Raw genomic sequence first — 15,698 nt, 5'->3', positions numbered from 1 at the left:
ACACCTTTCCTGAGCATGGTGAAGATATTCTAATTGTAGTTGTTGTCGAGGTGGGGTTGACCCTGCCAGATGTGTATGAGGTGGCCTTTTTGTCAATTCCATTTATGGCCACAGGAGATTAGGTCTACAACCCACATGCCTGTTATTCATTTCCAATGCTCAAAATAGCTGGTTATTCGGGCACAAATTGCTTCTGAAACTAGCAACTTCGTTTTGTCACTTATCTACATGTGACTCTTTCTTGGGAAGTTTGCTTCCTCCTTGCTGTTTGCTTGATAAAAGACAGTATTTTAACCATCCGTGTCTGCGGAGCACAGCAACACCTGCCAATTGTCGAAAGTCTGTAGACGCGATATCCATTGCACAATCCATTTCTAAAAAGGTTCTTTCACCTTCCTGCAGAATCCTTCCTTGGCTCTGGAGAATTGGTTGCTCTAACTGTAGTAGTTGGTCTTGTGAAAAAACTATGTTACCGAAACACCTATACTCCCTATCAGGTGGGATTGAGAAGGCCATAGAGGGGTTCTTGGAGTGGTGCTGCAATGCTTGTGTTATGATAGACTCTGGCTTAAGATGTCCCATCAAACAAGCTGGTGAGTTTCCTGTTGCCTAATATTTCTTATCCAACCCGATTATATTTTCTCAAATTCATCCCAGATAAAATCTACAACCGGGTTAGCTCCGATGGATTTTCTAGCTGGCTCCTTAAAGTCATAAGGAAAAACAATCCAATTGCTTTACTGGCATTAGTAAATCAGATTGTTTTGCTGCTCTCCCCATTAGCATATTTTGAGTATGAAAACCTCCCATGTCATCAGGAAGGAAATCCAAAAGATGAGGAGCTGGAGGTGATGGTGCTGGTAGCAGGTAGTCATCCCATTCATTAGTTGCACTGTGGTCTTCTGGGATCTTCTTCCTTTCCTTGTTGAAAGACATTACATCAGCTGCAGACAGAACTGCAATGCTTGATGCTGGTGTTCTTTTTGGTCTATGCACCAACGGGAAATTATTCGGTGTGCGCGGAGTAAAAGGTTGAACTCGAGGAGATTGTGGAGACTGAATTGGTTGTGTTGGTGATGTAGCCTCAGAGGATTCCGGAAATCTCTCGTAATAACCCTGCAATACACTCTGCAAGTCATGAACCAAAGCCTTTGGTACATGCACCACGCCCTCCTGAGGCCGGTGTCTATAGGGATAGTGATGCTCCATGTGGTGTAGAATAGGCCTTTGAATTTATCGCAGCTTTTGATTACTAGTAAAACAAAACAAACTTTTACATCCTTTATGGTATTGATCAAAGTAACCAATATATACTTTTTATTGTTAATCACAATTATTTCCCTGAATTTCAAGAAAATACAAAATGGCATAAAATGCCTTAATATTCAGAGAGATATAGAAATCCAAAGAAGTTTTCTTTATTTAAAACACGCCCAATGCATTTTAGAATCTGATGATCCCTTCTACAGGGGCAACTGGAAACAAAGTAAAGAAACAGGGAAAATACATTCAGTATTTAGCACATTCTTATAAATAAAACAAAGCACTCAAAGAAAAAGTAAGAAAGTGAAGCATATACTATGCAACATAAAAAAGCAAGAGGAGACCCACCATACAGAAAGATGTTTTGTTAGGTTAAACTCTAGGAGCTCCAAACCGTTACGTCAGCCAACAGATAATGTGTAAAGCAAATGATGATATCAGCAAACTTTAACCGCAAGATAAATTAACCAAACCAATCAAGCAGGATGCTTTGGAGAACGATGTGAAAGTAACCAACCACCTGTTCACCGTGATCAAATGCATGACGTGAAATTATAACACTCACGAAGAAAAGTAACCCAAGAATCCAATCAAGGGGAGTTGAACGGAAATGGAGTTTAATGGTATTCTTCACTCGCTCTATATACATTCCTAAAAAGTGAGCATTCAAAGCTAAAGCCGTAATGTGAATGGTTCCAATCTAGAAGGCTCATGAGTACACGCAGGACATACCTTTATAACCGAAGCTTTCGGAAAAACAGCGTTATGAGTTTTAACTCCAGCAACCACAAGGCATGCTGACCCAATCCTGCAACATTACAAATGTACGTTCTAATTGATTGAAGGACCAACTTTTCAATTTTGATAATGGAAGCAACAGAATTTCTGGTGTTCTTGAACTGCTGTGTAGTTGAGTGACATAGTGTTCCAAGTCCAAGTCCAACGTCTAAAGTGATACAAGATTTTGGATATTTTATCGCCAAGACTACTCCAGTGTTGGCTATTCAGCTGTACAGTAACATGTCACATGAGATATAAACTGACACTTCAGCCGCACCTTACATGCCATTTGAGAAAACGATATACAATGGAAAAGAGGTGCAGGGAACCTCAATTCACAATTACTTCTTCATTCTTACCTGTCTGAAGAATACATTCTTCATCATAAGCACAGGTGATAGGCCAGTGAAAGAACCATTCTTCGTACCAGGGGCCTGGACTGTTCCATCCTTGGCACTCCAGCACAAGACACCCCTCACGTCCTCTGAATCCACCGGCTCCAACGAGCTCTGGCAGTCTGAAGCCCCATCTAGGAGAAGTAAAACTCAGTTAGCAGGTGTTCTAGAATAGTTGTGATCAGTCTTGCAGAGTAATTTACTAATTGAAAAACTCTGCTAACAAAGCACGACAAAGGCATGAATAAATATCATCTTTCGTGGTCAATAAATAGCTTACATGAACAGTACAAATTTGTTGGAAGCAATGTAAGGGGTATTATCTCACTATTGATAAAAAACTCAAAAGGAGAAAGAGGGTATCATTACTAAGATCTATTAAGTCTTCCCTTGTAGCGGGCCCCCCCAGTCTAGCACCCGACAATTAGAAAATCTGCAAAATAAGCCTCTTGCTATAGCTAAAAAAGTAGTATCAATGGCTTGTTAAACGTGAGTTCCGTAAGAGGTGGTCTCCCACTGTGGTCAGCTTAAGAGAAGCAAGAAACTATTAACAGTGAGCTCTGTAAAATGATCTCTTAAATCAATAACGTCTTACAAGAAGCAAGATGCTGTTGATTACGAGATGTGTAACTGAAGATCTTGCTCTCTCAATATCTAGTTTACTAGAGGAAGGACACCTAATAGGCAGCTTTGTATTTTCAATATCAATGACCAGTTTACAGGAAGAAGTGTGTTGAAAGAGTGTCTAAAAGAAACAAAGGACTGTTATTAGTGTTATCCGTAACAGTTGGTCTATCGCTCAACCAATTTGTGATCAGCAAGGGTCAGACAATATATTGTTTGTTTGTTTGTATAAGCTTTATTCGAGACAATTCTCATAAAAGCACTTAAAATCAAAATATTTACAATATACATGATACAGAATAAGAAATCCATTAAACACAATAAGCTCATACAAAATCACAAATAAAACAATAAAATGCCTGATACATGAAAACTAAAAAGGAATACCAAATTACATACAACCCCCCAAGAACCGTCTTCTTATAGCCCACGCCCAACCCATGTATTTGGCGACACCCATGACTATCGAATCCTGCTGTGTTGTGCATAGGATCCTTAAAGCCACTGTACTTTCACGTGTCCCCAAATTTTTACAAACCGGCGACAGCCATTTCCTCCTTGGTTTCGCATAGGCTTCGCATGAAAAAAGAAAGTGGCCAAGGCTCTCCTCAGCATTTTCGCAGGCAGGACACAGGCTATCAGTGGGTCTGTGCCAACCGGATGTCAATTTCTTGAGTGGAATAGATCCTGACCTCAACTGGAAGACAAGTTTCCTGTCCACTGGAACCGTAACATTATCCCAATAGTTTTCCAAGACAGGTAAAATTTTGGTCTCCAGAAAACGGCCAGACATAGAATCTGCCCTATTGTCATTCAGCATCTTGCCACTCACCCAATCCCAATATTGATTTTTAAGAGCTTCTTTACTCGGGAACGTCTCTCCCTCAGGGTTATTCCAAAGATTTGAAAACCCTAGATTTTCCAACATGGTTTTCAGATGTTTTAACCATTTTATTTTGTGGAAGATGTCTTCCCCGATAATCCAAAGAAAGCTCTCAGCATACTGCCTTATTTCCGGAGTCGTCCAAAGGCGCCTCCAGTAAAGGACTGGCCGCAGACGAGCTCTGTCAATAATTGTGCGTCTGCCAAGCTCCAGAAACAATGGGATTAGGGGGGTGCTCTGGGGGAGTCCTGTAATACCGCGCATAAACTTGTTCTCCGATGTCTGAAGAGCCGTCAGACAATTCCAAGCCCATAGTTCTGCGCCGTATAAGGTGGCACCCAAAACCTTCGCATCGTACACCGCCAAAGCGGGTTTTATAGGTTTTGTTTTTGATTTACGGTGTTCCCCCCTTAGGGCCCCCGATAACTGCTGGTGCTTTAGGACAACTTTATTGACGTGATGCGTCCAGCCTTTTCCCCCCGCAATCTGCACTCCCAGGTATGTAAATTCCTTGACTATATCAAGCCTACTGTTATTTAGGGTAATTTTAGGATCGCTTCTGCGTCCGGCAGTGAAGGCCATTAGTTTGGTTTTTCCAACATTTACCTCTAGCCCATGCTCCAGGCAAAAAGCATCGAAGATGCCTAATGCGCGTTGTAGCCCCATAGGAGTCTTTGACAAAATAAGAGTGTCGTCAGCGAACATCAGGATAGGGACCCTGATGTTCGCTAACGATGGGGCATCAACACTAGCCCTTAACATTCTCTCGACTATCCCATTAATGAATAACGAGAAAAGTAAAGGGGCCATGGAACATCCCTGCCTAACACCCCTTTGGACAGGAAAGTCCACCGTTATCTCGCTACTTCCTCCCCATTGGACTCTGGCATAATTGGATTCGTGCAGTTGCATAATTAAGGTTAGCAATTCTGCAGGAATCCCCAGCTTTTGAAGCACCGACCATAATTTATGCCTGGGGACTAGATCAAACGCAGCCCGTAGATCAACGAACGCGACATACAGGCTGCCCCTCCCCAGCTCAACGGTCTTCCACCGCAATATTGTAAAGCGAAAGACCTGGTCGATGGTGCTAGTAGCACGCCTAAATCCCGCCTGGTATGGGGAGAGGGCACTATTGTCTTCTACCCAGTCCATCAGCTGGTTGGTTACCATTCTCCCGACTATCTTCTGCACGGTGGCTATTAGGCTTATAGGCCTGTAATTAGCAGGCAATGAGCGGTCGCCCTTCTTATGGACGGGGATAATGGTAGCACATTTCCAGATATCTGGAACCACTGCCCCCTTAGCTAATGCGTTTGATACAAGGTGGATGTATCTCGCCCATCTGGCCACATCGTGTTTAAAAATATCAGGGGGGATACCATCTGGGCCAGGCGCCCTCCCGCTTTTCGCAGAGTTAATGGCAATTACCACTTCACTAAGGGAAAACAGATCTTCAGTTGCATATACCGGTGTTATTTCATCAGCTATCGTAGACTTGTTACTTTCCATGTACTGAGGCCCAAAATAGTCAACCCAGGCTTCCACTGGTACATTATTGTCGGGTTTTGCAGGGCCCACACCACTACCCCACTTAATAATTTTCCAAAATAACATTGGGTCTTTGTTATCAGAGGCTTCTTTTAATTGGGCCCAATGGTCTTCATCCCATTTCCTTTTTGCACGATATATTGCTGCTTTATACAGTTTCCTGTTCAATCTGACTGCTGCAAGGTCCCTGTTCCTTAACGCATGCCCCAGGTCTAGACGTGCTGCTCTACAATGGTTATCGAACCACCTACCCACTTCTTTAATTTTCTTCCCTTTTCTTTGCTTTATAAAAAAACATGGTCTCAAGGCGGAGAATAACTTATTGTGGATTTCTGTGATGGCATTGTCCCCAGGAACTACTAGAGCCACGGCTTCAATCGCAGAAATAGCACAATCTACCATATGAATTATGTATGTCATGGTGACATCATTTGCATTCACCTTGGGCCATTTTAACCTTCGCTCATCGTTACTTAACAGAGGAGCTTCGTTATGTGTATCATTCAGATTACCTGAACCTACATTCCACCACTTGTGTGACACACATAAAGGGTTGTGATCACTTTCAACCCGGGGCATGACTGCCATGTCAACAACCCCATTCCACAGCTGGAGACTACATAATATATAGTCAATTCGGCTCCTATTAATACCATTATCAAAGGTAAAACTGCCCTCCTTATCCCCGGGAGTCCTACCATTGAGGGCTCTTAGACTGTGTTCCAAACATATACCATTTAATAGGAGAATCTCTTTAGTCCATCGCTTCACAGGTTGTAAATTTAAGGAAGGTACTCCCCATTGATTGTCCTCTTCACTCTCAATTAGTGCATTTGTGCAGGTCAAGGGTTCAAAGGTCCTATTTAGGTCACCAGCCAATATCTTTAGGTTACCCTGTGAATTAACCTCCATAGCGTCGGACAACAACTCAATTATAGATGGATTAACTTCTTTACCACCTCTCACATAGACATTATATAAATCTATTGGTGCACCATTTACAACAGAGATTCTAAGAGCTTGTAAATCACTGTTTCCCTTATCTAGGATTTTTATATCAATAAACAAACCCTGTCTAACCCACACAGATAGGCCACCCTTTGGCCTCCCTCTTCCCCCTTTTGTGGCAGGTATATAGTAATTCAAGTAACCTAAGCAAAATAATGGATCACAAGCCCAGGTTTCTTGAAAACAACAAATATCAAAACCACTTATAAAATCCACCCAAAGTTGGGAATCCAACTTGCTAGCCAATCCGGCGACATTCCAAGACAAAAAAGTACCAATATCTACATTTGTCCCATCCCTAGATTTAGCAGTTGGAGATTCATGAGGCGACATCGATAACCCCGTTAGGTTTACCAGCCTTTCTGGGTCATCAACTGTGACCATGGCTAAGTCATCTGTTACAGGGTGTAAGACATTTGGTATCATTGTTACTAAACTAGAACCACATTCATCGACCACACACCCGGCATCATAACTATTCTCCTTAGTGTCTGTAGTAATGACGTTACCACAAACGCTTCCTAGCTCCTCTGCTTCTCTTATAATTCCACCTATATTGTCAGTACCAGTATGTCAATAGCCCCACCCTGGGTCCTTCCATCCTACATGGGGATTGTTGTATGTATGTGGGCTACAATTGAAACTGGCATGGAGAGGTGGTAAAGAAGTCACTGGCCATTGGGCCTTTGGGGGGGCTATAGGCTCGTTGAATAGGCTTGTGGTTACACTTGATGGTCTGGGGTAAAAAAAGGTGAGGTCCACAATACCAATACCGCCCTTATTTATTCCCCATCCTTGCCTTGTTATCCATCCCACCACCCTAGGGTCTTGAAAGTTAACCACTATACAGTCTCCCCCCAGGGTTTTAGGTGTATAACCCATCCAGTCTATTCTCCTTGCCCCTATTATTAACCCATCAATGTCCCCCGGCAAAGGACGATTTTCCTTTAACCAGTGCATGGTCTTATTTTTAAGCATCTGGAAATTTTCCCTTTGGCCTGGGGGTAGTGGTGGTACGTTGATGAGAACTGCCACATAGGGGAAGGAGTCTGGAGTAAGATTAATCGGGGGTTTTCTATAAGGTGGCTTTTGCAAGGGCGTTGGGATAGGTTTAGGAACTTGGGGAGGAAGTTGGGGGACTGGTTTCGGCCCCTGTTTGTTATTAACAAGGGGAGCTGTTATGGCTTTAGCAGCCAACTTATTAACACAGTCCCTATTTCCTACCCTCGTGGCGTTGGGAGGTGTACATGCATCGGAAATTGTGCTCACAAGAGCTGAAGCTTTACCCACTTGTTGGCATGAAGTAGCCACAACGTCTACGACAGCTGGTTGATTTTGTGGCCGGGGTAATGGAGACTGAACAAAATGTGTTAAGTTGGACTGCGATTGTTCAGAACCTGAAATAGCTTTCTCAACCCTAACTAGTGGATTTGTAGTAACTTTAGCTGGGGGTTTATTTTTCTTGGAAGGTAAAGGTGAGCCATTTCGTGTGTTTCTACCCTTATCCTGGGTATGGGGGTTATTTTCAATCTGAGAATTTGAGCTTGTTTCCAACCTACTATTTTTAATCAGGGATTTAGTAGAATAGAAATTGTCTAATGTTGATTGCTCAAAGTGGTTTAACCTATCTATGAGTTTTGCAATTCTATCCTCAATGGGAATAAGTACCAATCTAAACATTTTTTCCAATTCCGGAAGCACGTTTGCCAATAGTACAGAGCTACCACTGCTTAATTCTTTTGGAACAGAACATGAATTGTCCACTTTATCTTGGTCATCCTGGGAAGTAGGAATAGTTGACGTTACACATCCTGTTCTTAGCACTGGTTCTTTAACTGGATTCCCACTGATCAAAAGTTTATGTAACTTCCTGATTTTTGGTAGTGGTTGGACCGTTTTTTTACTCCTTTTAACAGAAACTGGACATTTCCTTTTAGCCCCAGCTTTAGAATTGAACGATACAACATGAGGTCCCGCATCAGTATGCGATAGTTGGTCAAATGTACTATCGCTGGTGTTATTTAAAACTGCGACAACAATCTCAGTTGATTTATCCCCCGGGGCCTCAGAGTCTCTGTTTGTAACCGGGATGCTCACTGATGATAAAGGGGTTACCAAAGTGGGATAGACTACGTTTGGAAATTTGTCCATAGTGTTCTTAAGTATTTCAATAGAAAGCCTGCGCTCGGCACGCTTCTCTGCCAAAGTTAGTTCTTTATCTATTACGAGTGAGCGATTAAAAAAAAATTTATCTAAAGGACCAATTGCCAAAGGCCCAGTCTCTGTGGGAAGAGACGTTAAATGGCTGGCTACAGGACTTGTATTTGCAGCAGATGCCATAATAGTAACGAAAGTGTACAAGGGAAGCTATGTCACTTACTGTGGAAGAAGGAATGTCACACAGGCCAGGGGTGGTGGCCCAGCCCGGCCTCCTTCGGCCCCGGACGGCCACAGACGGTCCCGCCCTTGTCCCGGGCTTCTCCCGGCGCGCTCCCGCGCGCTCCCGCGCAGCGGGGATGGTACTTCCCTTTTGTACTATGTGATCTGTTATGAGGGGCGGAGCCGGCAGGGAGAGCAGCCCAGATGACCACGGGCGCGCGGGGACTCCTGGAGTTTGGAGTCCGCCGCTTCTAGCTCGCAGCCCTGCCGGTCAGAAGAGCAGACACACCCCAAAGTCCTGCAGTCAGCTCCTAGCCGCGATGCGGGACCCGCGAAGCGGGTCCGGCGAGGAGTAGCGGCAGAAACAGTCAAGCAGGCAAGCGGGCAACAGCAGGCTCCCTCGGCTCCCTCTACAATCGGTATCCGGCGTTATCAGGCAAGGAATCCGCTGATTAGAAGATGGGACGCAGCTTTAATCGTCCAGAAGGGGGCGGAGCCGGCAGGGAGAGCAGCCCAGATGACCACGGGCGCGCGGGGACTCCTGGAGTTTGGAGTCCGCCGCTTCTAGCTCGCAGCCCTGCCGGTCAGAAGAGCAGACACACCCCAAAGTCCTGCAGTCAGCTCCTAGCCGCGATGCGGGACCCGCGAAGCGGGTCCGGCGAGGAGTAGCGGCAGAAACAGTCAAGCAGGCAAGCGGGCAACAGCAGGCTCCCTCGGCTCCCTCTACAATCGGTATCCGGCGTTATCAGGCAAGGAATCCGCTGATTAGAAGATGGGACGCAGCTTTAATCGTCCAGAAGGGGGCGGAGCCGGCAGGGAGAGCAGCCCAGATGACCACGGGCGCGCGGGGACTCCTGGAGTTTGGAGTCCGCCGCTTCTAGCTCGCAGCCCTGCCGGTCAGAAGAGCAGACACACCCCAAAGTCCTGCAGTCAGCTCCTAGCCGCGATGCGGGACCCGCGAAGCGGGTCCGGCGAGGAGTAGCGGCAGAAACAGTCAAGCAGGCAAGCGGGCAACAGCAGGCTCCCTCGGCTCCCTCTACAATCGGTATCCGGCGTTATCAGGCAAGGAATCCGCTGATTAGAAGATGGGACGCAGCTTTAATCGTCCAGAAGGGGGCGGAGCCGGCAGGGAGAGCAGCCCAGATGACCACGGGCGCGCGGGGACTCCTGGAGTTTGGAGTCCGCCGCTTCTAGCTCGCAGCCCTGCCGGTCAGAAGAGCAGACACACCCCAAAGTCCTGCAGTCAGCTCCTAGCCGCGATGCGGGACCCGCGAAGCGGGTCCGGCGAGGAGTAGCGGCAGAAACAGTCAAGCAGGCAAGCGGGCAACAGCAGGCTCCCTCGGCTCCCTCTACAATCGGTATCCGGCGTTATCAGGCAAGGAATCCGCTGATTAGAAGATGGGACGCAGCTTTAATCGTCCAGAAGGGGGCGGAGCCGGCAGGGAGAGCAGCCCAGATGACCACGGGCGCGCGGGGACTCCTGGAGTTTGGAGTCCGCCGCTTCTAGCTCGCAGCCCTGCCGGTCAGAAGAGCAGACACACCCCAAAGTCCTGCAGTCAGCTCCTAGCCGCGATGCGGGACCCGCGAAGCGGGTCCGGCGAGGAGTAGCGGCAGAAACAGTCAAGCAGGCAAGCGGGCAACAGCAGGCTCCCTCGGCTCCCTCTACAATCGGTATCCGGCGTTATCAGGCAAGGAACAGTTAGAATAAGTGAATATAAGGGTTCTGTACGTAGATGGTTGCACTTTTAAACCAACATTTATGTATTTATCATTTATAAAGCACGTTTGCTAAACCACCTAACTACCACAAAATTATACAAAAAACACAACACAGAACTACTGTAGGATAACCAGGGAGTGCATAAAAACAGGTTTAATCAGGGTGTACTACGATCACAGCTGCTTGTTCAAAATGAGAACAGTACCTCCTCCACCCCAATGTCTGAGATGTGACGATGGGACTGAGTAAGGGACTACTGGCAGAAGATTACTGGGGAGCTCGCAGCAGTCACAGAGGCATCGGTCTATTTAACCTGCAATTCATAATCTTTAGGATCCCAGGAGATGTCGACTTACCACAGAGAATTCCTTTTCTGCATATTCGCATTTGCAGTGGCGACAAGAGAGATTAAGAAACAGTGGGGAACCTCTTCGGTGCCCATCAAACACATGTGGGTGGTCGACAAGACGCATTGTATGGAAGCAGGACGAGTAGTATATCAAGTCCCCCAGGAAATTCCCAAAAAGTGTAGAGGGATTGGTTGGTTACACTACAGAATTGATGGAGACGGTGAGGTGAGCGGCCCCATGTGCTTACCTCCTCCAAACTGGACATGGTTACACCAGTTGGCGCTTGGGCAAGGGGAATGGGGGCATAGGAGAAGAATGCCTGAACAGACTGAAAGAACGATGGAACCTGTTTTCGGATAACACCGAGGTCGTTAGTGATGTTGCCATTTTATTACCAATGATGAACAGTTGTGTTTTAACTTAAAAAGCATAATAAAAGCGGTTTTAAAAAATCTGGTAAATTATTGCATACAGCAAGGCAGTGTATTTACAATGTAGTAGTTAAATGCCTCTCTATGTCCTCCATCAGCATAATCCCAATATTTATTTAAGTGTCTGGAACGAGGATCAGGTCATTTAGAACTACAAAAATAAGCCTGAAAGGCCTCTGGGAAATGAGTTGTTTAATGCACTACTTAAATCTGTACACAAGTTTAACTTAAAAAAACAAATAAGCTGTTGGAACTACCCTTGATGGAGAGTCATGTTCAGTTTACCTAGGGAAAAGTCTTGCTTTTCACCTCAATAAAACTGGTACGAGAGAAAGTCTCAGCTCAACTAAAAATACAGTGACATGATACATAATACTAGCAGAGTAAGACTCAATTGACATCTTTTACCATTACAATGAACGCTAAAGGAAAAAAATAAGTGTACCACGAATGATCAGCAACAAACCCTGCATACAAAGAAAAATGACAAATGCCAAGGGACATAGCAAGTATGATCTAAATATAGAGACATTGTACATTTTAGGACTGGGACAACATAACACACTTCGGGAACATTTGTACCAACCACAGTAAACCCACCAATATTCCTGGTTCCATAAACAATAGTCCTTTAAGTTGGCAGGCTTCCTCCGGGCCTCTGCCCACTGCGACCTCTAATGGATAACACAATCTCTTAACCTGTCCACGGTCCTCACCCAGAGGACACACATGCTGGAGTGTGTGTTCGAGTTCAAAGGTGAACTAGAGGATTGAGAGAGCTAGTGTGGGAAACGTGAAACCAAATCTAGGGAAAGATCAACAACCAAAGTACTACAAGTGTGTCAGCCGGGGGTACCAGTCCAGTAGCCTGAATGTTTAAGTCCATAATGCTATTGAACATGTGGTAAACGTGGCCATTTTGCAAGGGTGTGCACATGTGGCAAGGTACACCTATGTTTGTATAGGCAGAATGTCAACAGTAAGATGTATTGGGAGCCTCTGACAGACACCATCTGCTTCACTGTGGCGGACATTCCGCAGCGGTGAGGAAAAAAATGACGCACGCGCAGTTTGGACGGCCAGCGGCTGTCCTCTGCACACGCCCACCCTGACGTCGGATGGCCGCCCGATGCATGGAAAAGGTTATACTATCAGGCAGGCCATGTATTCGGAAAATGTCAGTTAAGAATTGTTTGCCTAACTGGTTGCAAAAGACACCAAAATGTTAAAAATGTGCCAGCTTGGAAAACCCATCTAATGCGAATACGATAGAGGGTGCAAATCAACAATAAGTTTAAATTGTGTTCCAGGTGAAACTGGTGGTGGAAGCAATTATTTCAGTCATGGCGGATCTTTGCTTGGACACAAATAGGCCAGGATTTGATGTAAAGTTCACCAAAAAGTACTTTAAACTAGATCTAGCATACATTTAACTCAATTCTCGGTCACTGCGTCATTGAGTCAGGACTCCTTCAAGACTTCAGTCTGTATTTCTTTAGAAGGGATAAATAGAGCCTGTTAAAAAAAAAAAAAGTTTGGCATGATAGTAATTGATTTTATAAAGGCGTTAAAATCCTCCTGTGATAGCTGGGTTTGGGACCTTCAAAGCCACCGTAGAAAGGATGGACCTAAACTGAATACCCAAGGGCAGGGGCCTTTGAATTTGCCAAGAAAGAATATTGTCAAGACGGGGTATCTGCTTACAGATTTTGAGCGCTAGGAATGTTAAGTTACATAGAAATCATACCGCAAAAAAAAAAAAAAAAAAAGGCTCAAAAAGCTTGCCAGCTACTCCTACATTGTATATTTTGAAAGACCTTCAGATTCCTGTTATCAGTTAAGACTTCAAATGGCTCTGCTGCTTCCATTAAAAGAAGTCTCCATACTGTTAGGACATGCTTCACTGCAAACATTTGCCATAGAGTAAGTAGTAAAGAGTACCTTTGCTCACAAAGATGTAAAACACAGGATCGGTAGAAAATTGGATGTTCCAACATATCTTCGCATACTAACTGTAATAAAGCTGCTCAAATTGCCTTCTATGAGGCATCAGTCTCTACAAATAACTCTTGTGATGGGTCGCCTAAAAAGGGGTGCATGAGTAAAGGCATTTTCTTCAATTTTGAAAAGCTCCCTTTGATCTTTCAGTCCACTGAAATCTTTTTGACAAATTCTCTTTTGAGTTTGGGAAATAGGAGGAGTACACTTGCACAATCTCAGACAAATTGGTGGTAGAAATTGACTAGACCCCAAAAAACTGATTTTCTTTGAAGGACTTCAATGAAGGACCATCAAGAATAGCAGAGATATTGTTTCTATCCACAGACAACCCTTGACCAGAAACTCAATACCGCAAATACTCAACTTTTTGCCTTTCAAACTTGCACTCTTCAGGCTTGCATGAATGATGGATCTGTCAGGGGAAATTCTGTATCGCACTAACATGCCTTTGATGTTCAAGTGGAGTCTTAGAAGGAATCAAGATGTCATCCAAGTAAACCAAAACATCTATATTGCATATAGATTTAGAACATCACAAAATAAGCAGTTGACAACCTTTGAAAGAAGGTTGGGGCATTGCATAGCCCAGAGAGCATTCATTACTCAATATTCATAGCAGCTAAAAAAAGGATTAAAAAAAGCCCCTTTTCCACTCATCCATCTCTATGACTTGGAGCAGCGGTAACCCCCACGGAGACCTAGCTTACTAAAAAACATGTGGCTCCCTCCATTGACTCAAAGATCTCTTTAATGAGAGGGAGTGGATAACGTCCCTTATGGTTACCTTTTTTAGACATCAATAGGCCTATGTTTTTTACACTTTTTGGGCACAAAAAACAGATGCCCCAGAGAGAGAGAGCTAGAGCGCACAACTAACCCTTTCTAAATATTTTCTTCTAAAAATGCTTGAGATCTTTCATTATTAAGTCTGATAAAGAGTGAACTCTTCCATTGGATATAATGGCTCCTTGCACACTTCGACTAGCACAGTCAGGATTCCTTTGGGAGAGTACGGAGACTGAAGTTGGCTTCTGAAAGGCATCTAGGAATTTATGATAACGCCAAAGTATAGACGATATAGATGTTATTATAGGATTGGATATTGACTCATTCGAATTTTCTTCCATTTGCATCCAATGAGTTTCACCAGAGTACCAGGGGTCTCTGCAAAATCGTGAGGACAATGAGATAGTCTAAGTGGCCAAAATAATGGGATTATGTTGCTCCAACAATTTAAGGCCAAATATCATTATACAGTTGGGTGACGCTATAAAAATCAAAGGCTACCACAGACTTATGATTGTCTAAAATGACTTGTAGCAGTATGGTCATTAGATCTTTTATCGTCGAGAGTTGTAGGAGACTTGCTCTGGAGTGTCTTTTTACAAGTGGAAATCTGCAATCTTTGAGCCCAATTTACAACTATGTATGGAGCCTTAGGGACATAGTCCTACATCACTGACCCTGATATAGCCTCTCTATACCCAAGGCAAAGCGGATTCTGAAGAATGAAATTCTGGGATTCTGAACTTTTGGAGGAATTGGAACCACTAGGCAAGGATTTAAGTGTTACTCGTCCTTTTCTCAACTTATATACGGCATTACTTGTGTTTTTCTCCAGAACCCGGCCTGGTCTTACTGTATAATCTTTAACTCCGTGCCCTGAGTGAGCACAATACAAACAAAGGTCAGCTGCGCACATTCAGTGCTTAGATTCTATTAAGGGTTCCCTGGCAACAATAAATTGCTTAGGCTCCTCTTGTGCGGACATAGCAGTCTGAAAATGGTTCAGTGCCCCTGAAGAGTTCAAGATTTTCATCTCTTAAACCTTTTCTCCTGAAGTCTTTGTTCGATTAACAAGATTTGGTCCATCAATTCTGAAAAATCGGTTGGGCAGGAGGTTACAGCATGTTTGACCTCTCTCCCCTTCTTATGACCCTGTCAAAATAAAGGCATCTGGGTTTGTTCTAAACAGGAAGCATCAGCGGCTAAAAGCTGACAAACAGTGATGTGTATATCAAAGAAGGGGACAGAAGGGCTTTTACTAGGTCCAGCATACATGCCCGGGACAATAATCAGAGAAGAGGGTATGCAGTTCCTATAGGGGTAAGGGGACAAGGAGTAAGAGATACACACTAATTTCTCGTGGAGACAGAAATGTCCCACAGAAAAGGGCGGGAGGGGGATTCCTCCCTTTGGAACTAGGACCCTCACACACCCAGCCAGCTAGGTGTCATGCTTCATCATTGGGTCTGCTTCTCGTCGGGTCGGCGCTGCAATACCCGACGGGCACCCAATGAGGGCCTCTTTAGC

General features: G+C 44.5%; 1 protein-coding gene across 2 annotated transcripts in view; it reads right to left on the bottom strand.

Annotated features, from left to right (window-relative positions):
* CIPC (CLOCK interacting pacemaker) overlaps positions 1 to 15,698 on the bottom strand; it is an 86,795-nt gene that overhangs the window by 42,229 nt on the left and 28,868 nt on the right. For both annotated transcript variants that reach the window (XM_078659949.1, XM_078659950.1), the window contains exon 3: positions 2,403 to 2,572. In XM_078659949.1, the coding sequence (XP_078516075.1) occupies positions 2,403 to 2,572 (170 nt within the window). The remainder of the gene's footprint in view (positions 1 to 2,402; positions 2,573 to 15,698) is intronic.

The sequence above is a fragment of the Lissotriton helveticus genome, chromosome 9, assembly GCF_964261635.1.
Source record: "Lissotriton helveticus chromosome 9, aLisHel1.1, whole genome shotgun sequence".
Lineage (NCBI taxonomy): Eukaryota > Metazoa > Chordata > Amphibia > Caudata > Salamandridae > Lissotriton > Lissotriton helveticus.
The sequence above is the reverse complement of the archived record's forward strand: the minus strand, read 5'-3'. Positions and strand labels throughout refer to the sequence as shown.